Below are 21,228 nucleotides of genomic sequence, written 5' to 3'. Positions count from 1 at the left end.
GGAATGTTTTGGTTTCCCAGTGCATGTAAGAGTTATGTTTACACTATGGTATAGTGTAGTAGACAATAGTCTGTCAAGTGTGCAATAGTATTATGTCTAAAAAAACACAGTGTACATACCTTCATTAAAAAACACTTTATTGCTAAAAAATGCTGTCATCTGAGCCTTCAGGGAGTCGTAATGTTTGTACTGGTGGAGGCTCTTGCCTCAGTGAGATGCTGGTGGCTGCTGACTGATCAGGGTGGTGGGTGGGGAAGGCTGGGAGGCCGTGGCAGTTTCTGAAAATAAGACAACAATGAAGTTTGCCACATCAATTGTCTCTTCCTTTCATAAGTGATTTCTCTGTAGCATGCAATGCTGTTTGATAGCATTTTACCCACAGTAGAACTTTTTTGTTTGTTTTTGTTTTTGCGGTACGCGGGCCTCTCACTGTTGTGGCCTCTCCCGTTGCGGAGCACAGGCTCCGGACGCGCAGGCTCAGCGGCCATGGCTCACGGGCCCAGCCGCTCCGCGGCATGTGGGATCTTCCCGGACCGGGGCACGAACCCGTGTCCCCTGCATCGGCAGGCGGACTCTCAACCACTGCGCCACCAGGGAAGCCCCACAGTAGAACTGTTTTTTGAAACTGGGGTCAATTCTCCCAGACGCTGCCACCGCTTTGTCAACTCAGTTTATGTAATATTCTGAATTCTTTGTTGTCATTTCAACAATCTTCACAACATCTTCACCAGGAGCAGATTCCATCTCAAGAAGCCACTTATTTTCTAAACCAAAAGAAGCAACACCTCATCCCTTCAAGTTTTCTCATGAGATTGCAGCAATTCGGTCACATCTTCAGGCTCCACTCCTAACTCTGGTTCTCTTGCTGTTTCCACCACATCCTCCACTGAAGTCTTGAATCCCTCAAAGTCATCCAGGAGGGTTGAAATCAAATTCTTCCAAACTCCTCTGAATGTTGATATTTTGATCTCTTTCCATGAATCACAAATGTTCTTAATAGCATCTTGAATGGTGAATATTTTCCAGAAGGTTTTCAATTTACTTTGCCCAGATCCACCAGAGGGATCACTACCTATGGCGGCTATAGCCTTAGGAAATGTATTTCTTAAATAATAAGACTTGAAAGTCAAAATGACTCCTTGATCCGTGGGCTGCAGAATGGGTGCTGTGTTAGCAGACATGAAAACAACATTAATCTCATTAATGTTGTACATCATTGTACATCTCCATCGGAGTTCTTGGGTGACGAGGTGCACCGTCAGTGAACAGTAATATTTCGAAAGGAATCTTTTTTTCTGAGCAGTAGATCTCAAGAGTGAGCTTAGAATATTCAGTAAACTATGCCATACGTAGATGTGCTGTCACAGACTTTGTTGTTTCATGGGTAGAGCCCAGGCAGAGTTGATATTAGCATAATTCTGACGGACCCTAGGATTTTCAGAATGGTAGATGGACATTAGCTTCCACTTAAAGTCACCACCTGCTTTAGCACCTAAAAAGAGAGTCAGTCTGTTATTTGAAGCTTTGAAGCCAGGCATTGACTTCTTCTCTCTAGCTATGAAAGTTGTATATGGCATCTTTTCCTAATAGAAAGCTCTTTCATCTACACTGAAAATCTGTTGTTTCGTGCAGCCGCCTTCACGAATCATCTGAGCTAGATCTTCTGGATAACTTGCTGCAGCTTCTACATCAGCACTTGCTGCTTCTCCTTGCGCCGTTATGTTATAGAGAGGGCTTCTTTCCTTCAACCTCCGCTAACTTCAGACTGAAATTCTGCAGCTTCCTCACCTCTCTCAGCCTTCATAGAACTGAAGAGTTAGGGTCATGCTCTGGATGAGGCTTTGGCTTAAGGGAATGTTGTGGCTGGTTTGATCTTCTATCCAGACCACTGCAACTTTCTCCATATCAGCAATACGGCTGTTTCACTTTCTTATCATCACGTGTTCACTGGAGTAGCACTTTTAATTTCCTTTAGGAAGTTTTCCTTTGCATTCGCAACTTGGCTAACTGTTTGGCACAAGAGGCCTAGCTTTCAGCCTACCTCCGCTTTCAACATGCCCTCCTCACTGAGCTCATTTCTAGCTTTTGATTTAAAGTGAGAGATGTGCAACTCTTCTTTTCATGAACACTTAGAGGTCACTGTAGGGTTATTAACTGGCCTGATTCCAATATTGTTGTGTCTCAGGAAACAGGGAGGCCCAACGAGGAGAGAGAGACGGGGGAAAGGCCAGTCAGTGGAGCAATCAGAACATGCACAACATTTATCTGTTAAGTTCTCCATCTTATACGGATGCTGTTCATGGTGCCCCACAGCAAACTGCAGTAGTAACATCAGAGATCACTGATCACAGATCATCATAACAAATACAACAATCATTAGAAAAGTTTCGAAATATTGCTAGAATTACCAAAATGTTACACAGAAACACGAAGTGAGCAAATGCCGTTGGAAAAATGGCGCTGATAGACTTGCTCGACACTGGGGTGTCACAAACCTTCAATTTGTAAAAAAAATACAAAGCTACTGCTATCTGTGAAGCACGGTAAAGTGAAGCAAATTAAAATGAGGTATGCCTGTGTGTGACTGCCATTGATGTTAATTTAATACGAATGTTGTTTTGTTTCACTTCTTCTGAATTTAGCCACATGTCATCATTGTCAGTGCTAACACGTTTCTCCTTTTCATTTAATTATTGTCATCATTTGACATGTATGGAAAAAGAATAAACCTGAACTGTACTCCCCACTTGTTGGGGTTCTCTTGCGCATGTGTCACCCCTTCTGTCTGTGCTCTGTGGCGGCAGTTCCCAATTAAAGTACCATGTACGCACCTGTTCCCCAGAACCCCACCCAGTGTGTCCTCCAGAGCAGTGCTTCTCCAGCCATCTCTGGTGAAGGACTAGGTTTTTTGTTTTTTTTGTTTTTTTTTTCTTATTCCAATCCATCATGGATTCTTTTTTGTAAAATTCAATTGTAAAATAGTTGGGTTTGGCAGCAAAATTGTCATGTAATTGGATATCACAGAAGGTCAAGTTGCTATAAAATTTTCTGAATGCTTATTCTCAATTTCTGTACTTATCTCATAGTAGACCAATAACAGTTGGTGAACTAGCAGCAGTTCATAGGCCATGTTTTGTTTTTTTTTTTCTTTTTTTTTTTTTTTGCTGTACGCGGACCTCTCGCTGTTGTGGCCTCTCCCGTTGCGGAGCACAGGCTCCGGACGCGCAGGCTCAGCGGCCATGGCTCACGGGCCCAGCCGCTCCGCGGCATGTGGGATCTTCCCGGACCGGGGCACGAACCCGTGTCCCCTGCATCGGCAGGCGGACTCTCAACCACTGCGCCACCAGGGAAGCCCCATAGACCATGTTTTAAATAGCACCACTTTAGAGAAAGAAGTAATTTTCAGATGTTTTTGACCCAGTGTAAGATACACTTTCTTACATCATGATGCAGTCCATATGCATGCATGTCCCTACAGACACACACACACACACGCATACACGTGTGCACGCATGCACGAGTGCACATGTGTGCGCTGAAACAACTGGAATGTCAGCTCCCTAAAGGCAGAGTGATTTGCCTGTTTTGCTTGTCTTTTCCACTGTTCTGCCTCCAGGACCTGGTACATGGTAGGCCTTCAGTCAGTATTTGTTGCAGACAGGTATATACATAAAACCAAATCAAAAGTTTCACAAATAATACTTTTATTTCTTGTGAGATGTTCTGATGTCTTCTATTTTATTAAAATAAATGTTGATTATAGTCTACTAAACTTTTTCACTACCTTTTAATCTTAGGGGTTTATAATATACTCCTTTAGAGGGTGCTTATATATAGGCACCTTGCCCATTCCCTCCCTTTCGGAGCTTAGAGGAGCTGTTACCCAGCCCTGCCCTCCTTAGGGGTGCAATTCTGGGTCTCACATATCCCAGAACTGCTTATCTCTTAGCCAACGAAGACTAGGTTGGTAGCCCTGGGTGGGAAAATAGGAGAGAGATGAGTCCTCAGGTTATAAGACCTAAAAAGAAGAGGTTAGAGTAGGTTAGAAAAATTAGAAGTTGAAACGTGCTCAGGCCCCCTGATGCTTCTGCATCATATTGGGAACTAAGTTTGCAAACTCATAGGAGTAATAACATCATTCCAGAGTAGCACAGTGAATTTGGTTCACCAACCTCTTGAAGAGCATGAAAATCCATTTTATGAGATTGTAGCTCGCAAGGGTGATAGCAGTGATCAAATTTATCTTAAAAGTTAAGGTGAGAAGATAGGTTTCTGGCCTGTGCAGGTAAGAGGAAGCTCACACTGTTTGCCGAGACAGGGAGTATAGGAGCAAGAATAGTTATGACAAGGCAGCGTGCATGTTTGAGGAGCTCCCGGGGCATATGCATTTGTGCTGCAAGCATTTGATGTCCACCACATGAGACACTGGGGATGCAGAGATCAGAAATACAGTCTCTATTATCAAGGAGCTCACAGCGCAGTCAAGGAGACAGATACTGTAAGATTAAGGGTCTCATGAAGTCATACTCAGGATGCTCCGGGAGGGCCCAAGGATGCCTGAGCTGTCTTGAAAGTGTGTGGATGGATGGAAAGGATGCCTGAGCTGTCTTGAAAGTGTGTGTCCCCGGGCTTAGAAGGGGTGGTGCAAGGAGAGAAGTGACAACACAGAGGTAAGAGAGCAGGGTGTGTTCAGAGAAGGGTATGCTGTGCAGTGTGAGAGGCAGGCAGGGGTGGGTGTCCTGGGGGTGGTGTATAATTGGGACTAGAAGCATATGAGATAGGTGGTCCTGGTCAAAGTTGGTGGTCCTGGTCAGGGCATAATAGCTGTTTGATAAATACCTGTTGAATTGAGTGAGAGGCATCCTTGGGTTTTGGACTGAAATCTTACTTCTCGAGTGACCTTGGGCAAATCCATAATTTCGTGCAGTCATCATAATAGCTAATAATAGTAGTTAGAGGGAAATGGGCCATCCTTTCCATTTATCGCTAGATCTTCAGATTTACTGACATTTAATTCACATCAGTTTTTCAAATAGCAGCAACATCCTTTTATTCAAGAAGTAAAAGATCTTGGCTTATTGTGATGAACTTTAAAAATCAACTCCCTTTGTCACAGCTGTGACAAAGCAAGAGAGAGGCATGGACATATATACACTACCAGATGTAAGGTAGATAGCTAGTGGGAAGCAGCCGCGTAGCACAGGGAGATCAGCTCGGTGCTCTGTGATCGCCTGGAGGGGTGGGATAGGGAGGGTGGGAGGGAGGGAGACGCAAGAGGGAAGAGATATGGGAACATATGTATATATATAACTGATTCATTTTGTTGTAAAGCAGAAACTAACACACCATTGTAAAGCAATTATACTCCAATAAAGATGTTAAAAAAAAAATCAACTCCCTTCTTGTTATCATTCCTACATAACAATAGCATAGAGCCAAAAGGTTCGTTTCCTTTTATTTTAGCCTATTTTCCTTGCTGCTTCATTTATTTGAATATTTAACCATCTTTTGTGGCTCTTCATTTCTGTGAGCAGAAGTAACTCTTTCTAATACACAGTCATTAACATGCCGTCTTTTATGCTCTGCCTTACATCTCTCTGTGAGAGGCTCTTCCATTTTCTGAGCGTATGTTTGTGTTTATGCAGGTGGTTAAGATAACAAGTACTTTCTTATTTGGTTTGTAAATATTTGTGAGCCCTTGGTATGCTTGAGGTTATGATAGAAAAATAAAATATTTAAGCCAATTATATCAGGGTCAAGGGTGTTTGCAAATCCTATTGTCTGAAGATATGGATGGAAAAGTTTAAATATTTTACTATGGAAAATCTCAAATATATAAAAATGTAGACAGAATAGTATAGTGTTACCCTATGTACTTATCCCTCATCTCAACAGTTATCAAATCACGGCTAATCTTGTTTCATCTATATCTTTACTCTTATTCCCTTCTCCTTTATTATTTTAAAGCAAATTCCAGGTGTCATACCGTTTCATCCATTAATATTTTGCTCCTCTCTATTATTACATAAACATTAAAATAATTCCTTAATATTGTCAAATACATGGTGTTCAAATTTCCAGTTATAGCATCAATATTATACTTATTTTTACAGCTTGACAAACTTTTTACATGTGTGTTGTGACATCAGATGTCACCCCTGCTGCCAACATCCCCACTCTTTTCAACACTTCCCCTGCCCCCTCGACCCCGATGTCTTACCATGTTGCCCTTTTCAGGTGATTCTGAATTAATTTTCTAGGGATGTTAGAGAAAACTGCAGGTGAAGGGATTTGGACTAATACAGTGTGGAGGAGGAAATACGTGATGACAGATACATAGCAGAGAACCAGAAAGCAAGGAGGATTGCATAAGAATATTAAAAAGTTCCAGACATAATGACTGAGTAGTTGAAGTTTAAAGGGAGAGATTTTTTTTCAGGTTAAAACCTGAATTGCTTCTTCAGAGCTGTTATTTTTAGATCAAAAGTAGAAGCAGGAGCTGGGGAGAGGAGCTGTGCCCTTGTTTCCCTTGGTAGGCAGTTCGCAACTCCTCTGGGTGGGGCTCGCTGTCCGGAGAGGAAAGAGGGCCTCTTGTGCTCTAGCACAGTGACCGAGTGCGTGTCAGAATCCCGTGGCAGCTCGTTCAAACCCTGTCTCTAGACTTTCTGACTCAGTAGATCTTGGCCCAAGGATTTACATCTGAGCCAGCTCACAGGGGATGCTGAGGCTGCTGCGGATCAGGCCCCACACCTTGAGCACCACTCCACAGTCCTTCCTACTCCAATTTTCAAGACATTGCTTTGCTGAGATTGTATCGCTGCCTACATGCGAAGTCATCTCGTAATGATTGACATCCCTAGTGAGCATCTTGGGGGAAAAATTGGTGAGAGATCTGTGGGTAATTTATATGAAACTGTTTTGTTTTCATAATGACCAAGTAATAACTTGATGCTCCACCAGCCTAGCTGAACGTGTGTAAACATTCTTTCACTGAAGGGATTTCAACTTTTAAGCCTCTTAGTATCCATCTCTGAGCATGGAATTCGAAGTTCTTTTTCAAACTTAAAACATTTTACCTAAGGAAAGCTGAGAAAGTTAGGACAAATGTCATTCTCACCAAAGTTTAGAAACAGACTTTCTAATTTTCTTACAACCTTCCTTCCTTCCTCCCTCCGTCCCTCCCTTCCTTCCTTCTTTCCCTCCTTTCCTTCCCTTCCTTCCAGAGAGACTGGGCAGCAGGCCTGACCTGAAACATCAGTTAGTCAGCAACCCTGTAAAAAGTATGGTTTTTTGCCAATGCTTCAGCCACCACACCCATTGCTGAAACATTCCCTGGTATTTTACCTTATTCAAATCTGCTCTAAATGGATCCTGGCCAAGCTTGAAATATATCAAAATATGCTTTTACATTTTTTTTTAAAACCCATACTATAAAATATGAATGTTATCTCCAGGAGACTGCTTTTCCAAGGCTTTTCTTAACTTCTTTTTCTTAAACCATCTGAATAGGAAACCACTAAACTGAGGACTCTTGCAAGCAGAGCTGATGTCTGAAACAAATCAGGGGTTTCTCCAGTTTGAACTACAATCTTGCAAACCCCATTCCTTTGTTGTTGTTGGTAGTTGTATTTTCTGGTGCCTTTTCCTTCAAGCCACTGTAGCTATTTACAATCCAGAAATAAATCTGGTATTGTGTGAGAATTATCGGATGATAAAGTTTTTACTTCCTAAATGGTTTTGACCACCTAAAAGATGAAATTGTAATCATTAGCTTTCTGGGTAAGCAAAGAATTAGAACAAAAGAAACTGGTTATTCTGAGCTTTATTTTGGATCTTAGGTGCATATAATTGGATTATTCATTATCCTTTATTCATGATATATTATCATTATAAGGCCATGCATAGCCTACTTATATTCATCCATTTTTTAATTTGGTTCCTTTAAAAATATTGTTTTATTTCTAACAACCGTTTTGAATCCTAATTTTTAAAATTTGAGGTGAAACATACAGTGAAATGAACACATCTTAAATGTATTTGATGAGTCTTGATAAATGTATAAACTTGTATAACCAACACCTCCATCAGGATATTGGACAGAAAGTCCCCAGTATCTCCTTCAGTCATTCACCACTTCCTGCAAGTAATTCCTACTTTCTGTCACCATAGTTTACCTATTTTTGGATTTTGCATGAAAGGAATCACATAGTACGTAGTCATTTATGCCTGACTTCTTTGGTTCAACATAATGTTATATGTATCAGTCTTTTTCATTGTGGAGTACTCTTCCATTGTATTAGAGTAATATTCCATTGTGTCGATATTAAGTATGTGAGAATGCACAGGGGAATCTTCCTCTCAGAAATGTTTCTGAGGATATAGGAAAATCTTTATAGAGCATGGGATTTTCTGAACCCTTTTATTTAGCCTTTAAAAATACTTTGACCCAGGCATGAAAATTGACATTGCCTTATTAACACAGATGCTCACGAAGTGAGGTTGCCTCTAAAGTAGCTTAAGCCATGGGCAAGTCAGACTTTTAATAAATATGGAAGCTCTATTCTTAGCATTAGTGCTTTACCACTTCAGGTTGCTGTTCTTACTCTTCTATATAGTCCTTTAATGCCCATTTCGAATTTATTGAGACTTATTTTGTGGCCTTGTATACATGCATGGCCTGTCCTGGTGAATATAACAAGTGGATTGAAAAGAATGTATGTTCTGCATTTGGATTTTTAAAAAATATTTGTTTATTTGTTTAGCTGCGTTGGGTTTTAGTTGCAGCGCGCGGGCTTCTCTCTAGTTGTGGCTTGCAGGCTCTAGAGCGTGGGCTTAGTTGCCCTGCGGCATGTGGAATCTTAGTTCCCCAACCAGGGATCGAACCCACGTCCCCCGCATTGGAAGGCGGATTCTTAACCACTGGACCACTGGGGAAGTCCCTGCATTTGGATGTTTTGTTCTATGAATTCAATTAGGTCAAGACAGTTGATAGTGTTGCTAATATCTGTATTATTTCCTGAATTTTTTCCTGCCTTGTCTGTCATCCTAAAAGAAGGTTGAAAAGGAGGGACAAATGAAAGATGGGACAAACAGGAAAACAATGGCAGGGCAGTAGACTTAAATCCAACCATATCAACAATTACGTTAAATATAAATGGACAGAATTTGTGTAATTCTCCCTTAATTGTGTCAGATTTTGCCTCATGTCATTTGAAGCTCTGTTATTAGTTGTAAAAACATTTGTGATTGTTAGGAGTTCCTGATGAATTGACTCTTATCATTATAAAATACCCCTCTTTCTTTCTAGTAATACTTCTTGATTGGAAGTCATTTTTCTTATATTAATATAGCCACTCCTCCTTTCCCAGGCTTACTGTGTCTTTGGATTTAACCAGTCTGACAATCTCTGGCTTTTATTAATGTTTATTCCATTTATATTTAATGTAATGATAAATTATATGATTGAGTTTATCTACCATTTGCCATTTGATTTCTTTTTCTCCCGTCTCTTCATTGTTCCACCTTTACTGCCTTCTTTTGGATTAAATGAGGATTTTATTAGTAGTCTATTTCATCAACTCAATTGGCTTTTTACTTTGTCTTTTTATTTGATAGTTTTAATGGATTATATTATATATTCTTATCACAGCCTGCTATGAATTAGTATTAAACACCTTTGTGCATAAGGTAAGAACTTTACCCCCTTTTATCCACCGAGCCATTAAGACTGTGATTTTTTTCATAAGCCCTAACCACTCTGCATCATGTGGACGGGGGAGTGCCCACAAGTGAAAAGATGTATAAATGTGAATATCACTCATTATGGTTCCCTTTACTCAAGAGCTGAATTCCTCATAGTTTCTACCTGCTTTTGCTCACTCTCCAATTTCTTTAAAATTGTTTTATATGTCATCCAGTGTTTTGTATTGCTATCTGTGGGACAGTAAGTCCAATACAATCTATTCCACTATTATCGGAACTGGAATTCCCATTTTTGTCATTTTTAATAGTGTAATAATAACTTTTGAGTCCATCCCTAATTCAAAAACTTGACAGTAACCTTCATTTAACTTTGCAACCCTTTTTCCCATTCTGTCCCTCTACGTCCCTGGCTTAAGGCAGCCATCATCCTGAATTGTGTATTATCATTCCCTCTTTTCTTTTTGTATAGTTATATTGAATCTATATGTATTGCTAATATATGTGTGTGTATTTATATATTTGTATTTAATTGTTTTTAACTTTATAAAAAGTCTTGCTGAATTAACCAGAGACTTACTTTTTTATTTGCCTTTATATTGCATAGATTTGTCCAAACTACACGTGCATTGTTTTAGTTTATTTTGAAAACTGTATGCAGTTACATTGTGTAAATATACCAGTTTATTCATCTCCTCTCACACTGATGGACATTTGGGTTGTTTTCACGTTTTTGTCCTTGTGACAAGTCCTACTGTGAACATTTGTGTATTGCTCATGGTTATATACCTTGGGGTAAATATTGCTAGATTGAAAATGAATGTAAATGTTTAATTTTAGCCCATTTTACATTCCCATTACCATTCTGTAAGAGATTCTGTGGATTCACCTCCTTTTACAGTACTTGGTGCTCTCCAATCTTTTTGCCAGCTGACTGGGTGTAAAATGGTATCACATAGTTATCTTAAATTTCTTGACTATTAATAACATTAAACATCTCTTCATATTTTTGTTGGCTGAGAGTGTTTCCTCTTCTGTTATATGTCTGTTCGTGACTTCACCTCTCCCATTTTTTTAATCAATTTGTAAGAATTCTACACTTGGAATACCACTGAACTACCACGTATATTTAACTAATTTTAATTGATTAAAGAAGTCTTTGAATCTGTCATTCTTCCTGACCACCCTGTTTAATTTGCAAACCTCTCCAAATTCCTGACCCTCTGATCTCCTGAGGATAACTGCTCGATTTTTCTCCTTTAGCACCTACCACCTTTGCCATATTACATACATATTTATTAATTGTGTTTACTGTGTGTCTTGTCCTTACTGTTACATGTAGGCTGCTATGTGATAAGCATAGAGATTGAGAGTAAGCATTTATAAACTTTTATAACACTTTAATGTTGTTGTCGTATTTTATTATATTAAACAAAGACTTGGTCTCTAACAAACTGGAAATTTTTTTAAAAATTGGTTCTTCACCACCATTTTGAAAAGCATGGCCTAAGTTCTCATATCTCCACGTCATAGAATTTGAAAGGTACATTTAACAGAATAGAGAAGAAATAGATAATTACCTGTCTTTCTTGGAAAAGTGTTCCTGCTCTACACAAATTATAGTTGCCAACAAAGACGAATATTTGTTTTTCTAAGTTAGTGAGGTGATGAGAGCTTTTCTAAAGTGAGCATTATTTTATTTTATCAGCATTCCCCATGTTTATAGCTGAGCCTGGCATGTGTCTGTCTCTCTTTTATATATATATATATAGTATCTATCTAGATACTATCTAGAGCTCTTTGAAGTTCATCTTTTAAAATGAAAGGGAATGTAAGCCACTTAATGATATAAAATTCAAGGACCATACACTCTTTGGCTTAATCCTTTGTGTTCTCAATTTTCATGGTTTCCACCCTGAAGCGTGATCATTAAATTTGTGCCCCACCTCTCTGGACTGTGCACTAGCTAAACGTGCAAGTAGATTTTTGAGAACTCCTAGGTTCATAACCCAGCTTATTAACCCCCTGATTTCTGGGTGACTGTAAATGCGTGCCTTGGGTATTTTTATGCTGTAGTATTTCTACATAAAATGGTAGTGATATTTTATACCTTCTGAAGGGAGTAAAGTTCTGGGAAATTCTGAGATGAAATCTGTGAATACTATAAAATCAAAGTAAGGTTTCACAATGATTAGATGGCATTTTATTAGAGTGAATGCACAGTAGAGAACTGATCTAAGCAGCTGTTTATCAGAACTGTAAATATGTTTGCAAAAATAAAATGGTAAGACCTGGTTACTTGGAAACAGAGGGCAAAGGTTTCTTTTAAGCAACATATCCTTTATTTCCCAGGTGTTTGCTACACCACAGTATCTACAAAGTAGCTAGAGCCTTACTTAGGCCTGTTGGGAGAATCTATGTGGGTGGTTAGCTGGTAACTGAAATGTATTAATTAATATTGAAAATCACATAATTTACCTTTTTCCTGTTAATGACCCAATTTTTTGCAAGGATAATTTCATTTTATTTTTAAACTGGTAAAAGAGTGAGTAGATTGTGACACAATTTCAGCCTAAACCTATCTGTGAGATAGGATCAGAGAAACAAAAATTTAATATTATAGTGGAAATCAGACAGACCTAGTTTAAAAACTGGTTTTTGTAAACTGGTTTTTGTTATACTTACTTGCTGTAAGTATAACAAACATCTTTGATCTAATTTATAAAATGAAGAGGAATTTATGCATTTTATAGCGTTCCTCTCATGATAAAGAATTGTGGATAATTTATATTAATGTGTCGGAACCACTGTAGGCACTCAGTACATGATAGCTATTGTTATGTTGCAAAATACCAGTAGATGTGTATGTGCTTATTATATATGTTCCTGAACCATTTTCTTAGACAGATCTTACAGTAATTCCCTATTGCGGGAAAAAAATAAAAATTAAAGGCAAAATTGAGAGAGCAGAGATTAGGTGGGGCTGGTGCAGAAAGAACAAGTCTTATCTATGTAGCATCCCTCATGGCCCTGAGCAGAGTTCCACAGCCACCTCTGATGACCTCACAGAGACCCAGAGCTCTACAGAGTACAGCGCGGAAACCATCCTACTGGAGTTTAAACACCGTGGGTGCAAGAACTGTATTGTACTTATTTTATTAACTGATCAGTTATAGCATGTGGTCCTGCAGTACAGTAGGCAGATGAATGGTCATAGTTTGTTAAATGATTCGTTTAATTCAGCTCTAATACTTCACAAATTCTCTGTATTTGACTGCTAGGTGGAGTTATAATTTGATGTTGAATTATCAAACCTGCCAGGAAGCATGTGTCATTTAAGGATGTAATGATAACATCATTATTTTTTGAGCTCTAGGTTGGAATTTGCCCTTGGCAAATAGCAGAATGATGAGTGATGCAAGTGACATGTTGGCTGCGGCGTTGGAGCAGATGGACGGTATTATAGCAGGTAATCTGCATCCTCTAAAAGACGCAATCATGACGTTTACCTTGCTCTCTTGACTTTTTTATTACAACTCTTTTATTACCTCTCCACTTTCATATTTTCATTTATTGTCTCTCTCCAATGCCTTTAGGTTCCCCATGGTTTCATCTTTGTCCCTCTTCTCCAATTTTTGCCAGAATTATTCTTAAATTTTATTTTAAAATGTCAAAAATTCTAGTACCATCCTGGGCTTCTAATCCAGGATAAAGGTGATTCTCGTCCAGATAATCTGTGGACTGCACTTGGAGGGATACTGCTCTACCCAGTATCCAGGAGTGTTTTGATCTTTTCCCTTGAATTCCACATTCACTTTTCCACCAATGACTCTCACATCTATTTATTTTTCCAATTCTTTGATATTCTTCAGGTCCCTATCTCTACCAGCCAACCAGGTACTCCCCTGAAATGTCCTGTAGACACATCAGTGTCATCATTTAAAACATTAAGCTCATTATGTGTATATGTATAACTGATTCGCTTTGCCGTACACCTGAAACTAACCCAACATTGTAAATCAACTATACTCCAATAAAAAATTAAAACAAACAACAACAAAAAAACCCATTGAGCTCATTATCTTTCCTCAGAAGCCGCTCTAGTTGTCTTTGTCTTGGCTAATTTCATAGTCCTCCATCGTACAGTTTCCTAAAACAGAAGTTTAAGTCATGCTAGACACTTCCCACATGTTCCCCCACTTAGTTAATCAAATTCTATCAATTCTACCTCCTACCAGATTCTCCCATTCCCTCCTCTCTAAAATCTGTCTTGTCTGTGCTACCATTGTCTTGCTTTATCTAAATAACCCTCTCACTTGATGTCCCTGACACTCTTGCTTTCCTGCTCTAGTCCATCCTTTTCCAGACCACCAAAATCTTTTTTCCAAAATGCCAATCTGATCATCTTCTTTTTAAAAAATCTTCAGCAATTCTCTATTATAGAAGCTGAGCAAAAGCAGTCGACTATCATCTCCTTGTTTTCTCAACATAACTGAGGGGACTGACTAGTGGATGAGCCCTTTTCACTCCCTCGCAGTCCCCCAGGAGTGGTGGCTACCTAAGGTCTCATGTCATATTTTGTGTTTTGTCTCAGGAGGAGGACTTTCATGTGTTTAGGAACCAATTACAACGAGGAGATGTCTGAATGGGCTTCGGGTGGGCTTGTCTTGCACACACCTGGTGGTCGGGGTCAGGGTACAGTTGGTCTCTACCGGCTACCAGCGTCAGGATATAGTTGTCATGGCCCCAGCTCCTTCGCTTTTCTGGTCACAAATTGGACTCTACTCTGCTTCGGTGGTTTGAAGAAATCAAAGGTATTTTCCTCTTCAGAAGGTTCTTCTCGTCAGGGGAGTGTCATGTGGGGTCTGACCTCCTTTGTTATACTTCTGTGTCCTGGAGACCCAACTTCAATTGGACCTCTTTTGTAGATTAGACCACACCTTGAGTACTGTATTCGATTCTTAGAATATTATTTTCAAAGTGTCATTGGCAAACGAAAACTTACCTAGAGAAGGTAAGCGTGAAGGTGAAGAGTTTAACAAACTAAGGAACTGGTTATGTTTAACCTAGAAAAGTGTATTCTTGCTCAGGGCATAATATTGGGTTGGCCAAAATGTTCCTTCAGTTTTTAAGTAAAAATAAAAGACACATTTTTCATTTTCACCAAGAACTTTATTGGACAGCATATTCACCCTTCTGTTCCACTACCTTCTGCCATTTTTCAGGCAACTCCATAATTCCGTCTTCACAAAACTTTTAATTTTTTTGAGCAAAGAACGGTTCCAGGTGCCTTTTACAGTCTGCCAGGGAATTGAAATTTTTTCCGTTAAGAGAATTTTGTAAAGATCAAAATAAATGGAAATCTGAAGATGCAATGTCTGGTGAATACGGCAGATGAATCAGAACTTCCCAGCCAAGCTGTAACAGTTTTTGCCTGGTCGTCAAAGAAACATGCGGTCTTGCGTTATCCTGATGGAAGCTCATGCGTTTTCTGTTGACTAATTCCGGATGCTTTTCGTCGAGTGCTGCTTTCAGTTGGTCTGATTGGGAGCAGTACTTGCTGGAATTAATCGTTTGGTTTTCCAGAAGGAGCTCATAATAGAGGCCTCCCTTCCAATCCCACCGTATACACAATATCACCTTCTTTGGTTGAAGACCGGCCTTTGGTGTTGGTTGGTGCTGGTTCATTTCGCTTGCCCCACGATCTCTTCTGTTCCACATTATTGTACAGTATCCACTTTTCATCGCCCGTCACAATATGTTTCAAAAATGGAACGTTTCCATTATGTTTAAGTAGAGAATCGCATGTGGAAATATGGTCAAGAAGGGTTTTTTTGCTTAACTTATGTGGAACCCAAACATCAAAGCAGTTCACAATGATTTTCAGTGCTTGGTTTGGATATTCTGAGTATGTCGGCTGTCTCCCACGTGGTATAACGTTGGTTGTTCTCAATTAATGGCTCGATTTGATCACTGTCAACTTCAACTGGTCTGCCCGACCGTGGAGCATCGTCCAGCAAGAAATCTCCAGCACGAAACTTCGGAAACCACTTTTGACACCTTCTAATAGTCACGGCACCTTCTCCATACACTGCACAAATCTTTTTTTTTGCGTTTCAGTTGTGTTTTTACCTTTCTTGAAATAATAAAGCATAATATGCGGAAAATGTTACTTTTTTTCCTTCCATCTTCAATGGCTACACAAAAGTTCACTAATTTTGATGTTTTTATTCAATGCACGCTGATATGACAGCTGTCACATGCAATCTAACAAAGTTGTTTCGAAGTTAAGGACAACTAAGTGCTATTAGAGCCATCGTACAGAAAACCCGAACGAACTTTTTGGCCAACCAAATATATGCTTTTATTTTTTTAATTAAAAATTTTTTTTTCTGTTTTAACTTCCTTTTAAAAAATTGAAATACAGTTGACTTGCAGTGTTAGTTTCAGGTGTACAGCAAAGTGATTCAGTTATACATATATATATTCTTTTTTCAGATTCATTTTCATTACAATTATTACAGGATATTGAATATAGTTCCCCGTGCTATACAGTAGGTCCTTGTTGTTTATCTGTTTTATATGATATATGCTTTTAAATAGTTGAAGGACTATTCAACCATTTACTCTGTCACAGTTTCAGAAAATATAACAACGAGAACCGATTCTAGGCTCTTACCAGAGGTTACGTGTAACCTTACACTTTTAGTGAACCTCTAGTCAAGGAGAGTGGTATTTCTGGAACAGTAGTTGAGGGATTACATTTTACATATTCCACTAGATTGGTGTATTTGTTCCTCAGCCCTGGCAGGGCTTCAGGACCAACATTAGAGTTATTAAGAAAATCCAGATTCCCCAGCTCCCACCTCAGACTGAGTCAGTCAAAGCTTTGTGGGTAGGACCTGGATTTATATTTTGAAATTACCATCAGTATTTCTCCAGCTGAGGTAAGAGGGAGAGGAGGAGAACTGACTACAAACATTTGGGGAATTTTTCTGAATACATATCTCTCCCCTCTCCCCACCTTGTTTTGTGATGGAGACTGAACAGAACAGAGGGTTACCATGGGCTCGTGTGTTTTTTAATGATATCATCAGATGATCCTAATACTTAAAACTGCTGGAATAGGACATTATAGTCTGTCTGGGTTTTGATGCTTTTCTGTTCTTCCTTCCTCTTGACGTACTCTCCTCTATTTTTTCTGAGTTCTCATCTCAACTTTACAGGGTTTCCTGAGGGGGTTGATTGAGACAGTTATGTGGCTCCATTAGCGTTTACCACTGTGCATATCAGTGGTCACCATCAACACAATTTGGTAGATGTTTGGTTCAAATCTTGTGGTCCAGTATTAGGAATATCAATGGAATGAACCAGCTGAAAGAGAATTCCTTTCCCCATTGTGAGAACTGGCCAAGTGGAGAGAGAACTTACACATTGGCTCACAAGTTTCATCAGTCGTAAGACCTTCAGATTTGTGAGGTGATGGCCTAAATATCGTAACTGTTGAAATTTAAGTAGAAAGTTAGTATGTATATTTGATGGTATGTATATCTGATAGACCAGAAAATAAAAATCAAAGAGATGAAGAGGTGTATATGGGTGCTTTCAGAGTGGGCTGTGGGTCAGTTGTATGGATTTAAGTAGTAGAATGTTTTCTCTAATAAGTAATAGAAAACAAAAAGGGCTGTAAAACTACGTTTTCAAGCTGATGTTATCAAGAGCATTTGATAGTAGGCTGCAAACAAAATCGTGGGGGGGAATGTTTATACACACATGCACATGCATATACAAATGTACACATGTAAGTTATTGAAGTTCTTCAGAGATTAAATTCTGATCAGTTAACTGGGAGCTGGCCCTCTTACCTTTGAAATTATGCTATGCAATTTCCACCTCAATGTGCAACTTATTTACAGGGCATTTAGAGCTTATGGTTTCTAAAATTTGTATTTTGGGGAATACATGGCTCCACCCAAACTGATCTGCTACCTTATCTTAGCCCTTGTTTCCTTGAGGTCAGCGCATCTTACCCCAAAGCCTACCATACTCGTACTACTCCACACAGCTGGCCCCCCTGTTAGATATTTGATCATTGGTATTTATCATCAATTGCATGGTTTTTATTATTTCACCAAACGACTGTGCCTTGGAGAGGTTTACGTGATTGAATTCTCTTTTCCCTGTTCCTTGTTTGGTCATTCCTTACTGTGACTAGACTTGCTTGCCACCTTCAGCTTTGGTTATATTATCCAACATAAATTGCTCTCTCCATGATTTTTTTTTTTTTTTTTAAACCTAGGTTCTAAGGCCCTGGAATATTCCAATGGGATTTTTGATTGCCAGTCTCCCACCTCCCCGTTCATGGGAAGCTTGCGAGCTCTGCACCTTGTGGAAGACCTGCGCGGGTTGTTAGAGATGATGGAAGCGGATGAGAAGGAAGGCTTGAGGTGCCAGATCCCAGACTCCACGGCGGAAACGCTCATCGAGTGGCTGCAGAGTCAAATGGTAGATGTCTGCTCATTACAGTTCCCGCACGGTGAACATTCTGTAGCTTATTCCAAAATTTAGAACATAGAATAGCTGATCAGAACAGGAAAAAACAGTCATAGGGCAATAGGTTTGCCCTGATTTTATCCCTTAAGAGATACTGATTCCCTTTTGACCCTAAGGATAATTTTTTTTAATATATATATATAATTTATTCTTGGCTGCGTTGGGCCTTCGTTACTGGGTGCGGGCTTTCTCTAGCTGTGGCGAGTGGGGGCTACTCTTTGTTGCGGTGCGCGGGCTTCTACTTGCGGTGGCTTCTTTTGTTGCGGAGCACGGGCTCTAGGCGCGCAGGCTCAGTAGCTGTGGCTCGCGGGCTCTAGAGCGCAGGCTCAGTAGTTGTGGCGCACAGGCTCAGTTGCTCTGCGGCATGTGGGATCTTCCTGGACTAGGGCTCAAACCCCTGTCACCTGCATTGGCAGGCGGATTCTTAACCACTGTACCACCAGGGAAGTTCCAGAATAGTTTTTTTTAAAGTGCTGTTAGTATACATTTCATGAATGCCAGCTGGTCACCTGATTTTACCCATAAAAGTGGACTAGCTTTTCAATTGTGCTTGAATGACCTGCTGTGGCTTAAAACCAAATAGTCCTGTGAGGGAAAGAACAGTTGCACTTAATAGATGCTTTCCTGGTAGTACTGGGAAATTTACTGTAAAAGGACCCTGTAGCAATTCAAAATAAGGAGTGCAGTGAATAGATACTTCTAATAACAAGGGAGGTTGGTAGCAGTAGTTGATGTCAAGTGCCATCTAGTGGTCGTGGCAGTCATTTCAGTTCCAGTGCATGCATGAGTTAAGCTGTGGATTGGGCTTTAAATGGTGTTCTTATTCACTGAACAATGAGCCTCTTTCTAGGCATCCGGCAGATCTGCCCTTTCCCGGGACATAGTGGTAAATACCGTGGTTTTAGTATGTGTTAAACACGTAAAATCTAGAGAATATCACAAAAATATTCAGAAGAGAAAGTAGGAAAGGTGTTTATTTTGTAAGTATTTAAACGATATTCAATTTTTAGGAAGATGCATGAATAAGCCTAGAAGTTAATTGTATCAATATTTATATAAAAGGTAATGAAAATTGTATGAAAGAATCAAGATCTGTTTTTGGTCTGTGGTGGAAATGTAAGGTGTTCGCTTTGGGAACCTTAATAGTACATCCTACGACTAAAGCATTTTCATGTGATGTGACACAAATAGCGGTGTTCCCACCCAGTCCCGTGCTGGACCTTCTTACCTTTCCGGCCAATATATTGTACCTTCCCATTTCAGGCGCAAACAGTACGATCCATCTTTTAGTGGTGGTGCAGCTATGCAAGCTTGATAGTTAGAGATAGTTTACTTTTTATAATACACAGTGCCTCATTATTGTACTTTATAATTGCTCTGCAAGTTTCTCCTCTAGAGATTTAAGTATCCAGGTTTGCTGATTTCTTTGGAGAATTGCTTCATGCTCTGAAACCAGACATTTCCTAGCATATTCCTTAGGCTATTTCTACTTCCTCTCTCACCCCTTCTTTACTCCATGTTTTCCTGACCATTCAGCACGTAATAGGAAAGGAGCTTATGCTGGTAGAGGAACCCATTCCCAGCCAGCATCGAGGCAGCCAATGGCAGCCATAGCTTGAGAGTACTGTGGTTGAATTTTTCACTTGTGTCCAAAACATTTCCATTAATATGTGCTCAATCTGTTCTGTTACAGTATTTCTGGAAAAGATTGAAAGTGGTGATGATGGTATCTGAACCTAAATCATGTCATTCATACCTTTTCCAGAAACTTCCAGTGATAGTCACAGCTCACTGAGAGAAGCCAAAGCACTTGCTGGATTGCAAGGGCTTTAGGACTTACTTCTCACCGCTTTCTGACCTAGTGTCTCATTGCACTTCCCCTCTTTCACTCCACTTCAGGCACATGGGATTTCTCACTGATTCTACAACATGCTGGGGAAACTGGCCTCAGGGCCTTTGCACTGGCTGTTCACCCTGCCTGGAACGTGCTTTCCTCGGATATCTGTATGGCTAGCTTTCTTGCATTCTCCTTTAAAAGTTGTGCTCTCAGTGAGGCCTTTCCTGGCCACCCTATCTAAAATTTCACATATTTATTCTTCGTAGTATATCTCCCTGCTTTATTTTTTTCTAAAACTCACCACTTTCTTACGCAATATGTATTTGCCATATTTATGTGTATTTTCTCTCTCTCCAACTGGAATGGAAGCATCATGAATCAGAGATTTTTGCCTATGTTTAAAACAAAGCAAAAGTGTATCGGTGTTGCCTGGAACAATGCTTGGCACTTAGTAGGTGGTCGGTAATTATATTTGTGATGAATGATGCTCCATGAATGATAAAATGGCATATGCACTTGGATGAACTGAGGTTATTTATTGTGTTAAATTTATTCTTTGGATGCATAATGGCTTGTTAATTTGTGTTTTGGGTTGCTCTCTATCTTAATATTTGACATTTTAAAGTTAAGTAGCCACAAAATGACAAATACTTTACATGCCTTTACAAAGATTCAGTTTTCATCCAAAAATGACAATAAAAAACTAGATGTGAGCCCAGGGAGGTAAGTTTTTGGAGGGTTAAACTTATTTATATTTGTCCAACTGATTTCTATCTGTCCCCTCACGTGGACCCCAATCCTTCCAAATTACATGTGTTTTCTCAAGCATGTAGAAAATGAAAAAATAAAAGAAGAAAGATGGCAAAGGGCAAAGCCCAAAGCAAGAAGGGGAGAATGGGAATGAGCGTTTGGAATAATGAAGGCATAGGTGTGACATGAATAGTCAGAGCTTACCCTGTAGCAGACTTTAATTTTAGATCCGATAGGTAGAGCTTTCTCCCATTTTAATATGTCAGAAGTTGTGATGTGTCTTACGATCTTAAAAGAGGTATCTATTATACACGTTTTAGCTGGGATTGTTTCTTTCTTTAAATAATAAGGTACCTAGAGTAGTCAAATAAATTCATGGAGACAGAAAA

At 39.5% G+C, this 21,228-nt stretch overlaps 1 protein-coding gene across 3 annotated transcripts in view; it reads left to right on the top strand.

The window, feature by feature from the left end:
• Positions 1–13,104: 13,104 nt before the first annotated feature.
• Positions 13,105–21,228, top strand: part of PPFIBP1 (PPFIA binding protein 1) — a 66,915-nt gene continuing 58,791 nt past the window's right edge. For all 3 annotated transcript variants that reach the window (XM_065888034.1, XM_065888033.1, XM_065888032.1), the window contains exons 1-2: positions 13,105–13,168; positions 17,999–18,204. In XM_065888034.1, coding sequence (XP_065744106.1) covers positions 13,105–13,168; positions 17,999–18,204 — 270 coding nt within the window. The remainder of the gene's footprint in view (positions 13,169–17,998; positions 18,205–21,228) is intronic.

The sequence above is a fragment of the Phocoena phocoena genome, chromosome 11 (genome assembly GCF_963924675.1).
Source record: "Phocoena phocoena chromosome 11, mPhoPho1.1, whole genome shotgun sequence".
NCBI lineage: Eukaryota > Metazoa > Chordata > Mammalia > Artiodactyla > Phocoenidae > Phocoena > Phocoena phocoena.
This window is presented reverse-complemented; position numbering and strand designations above follow the sequence as displayed.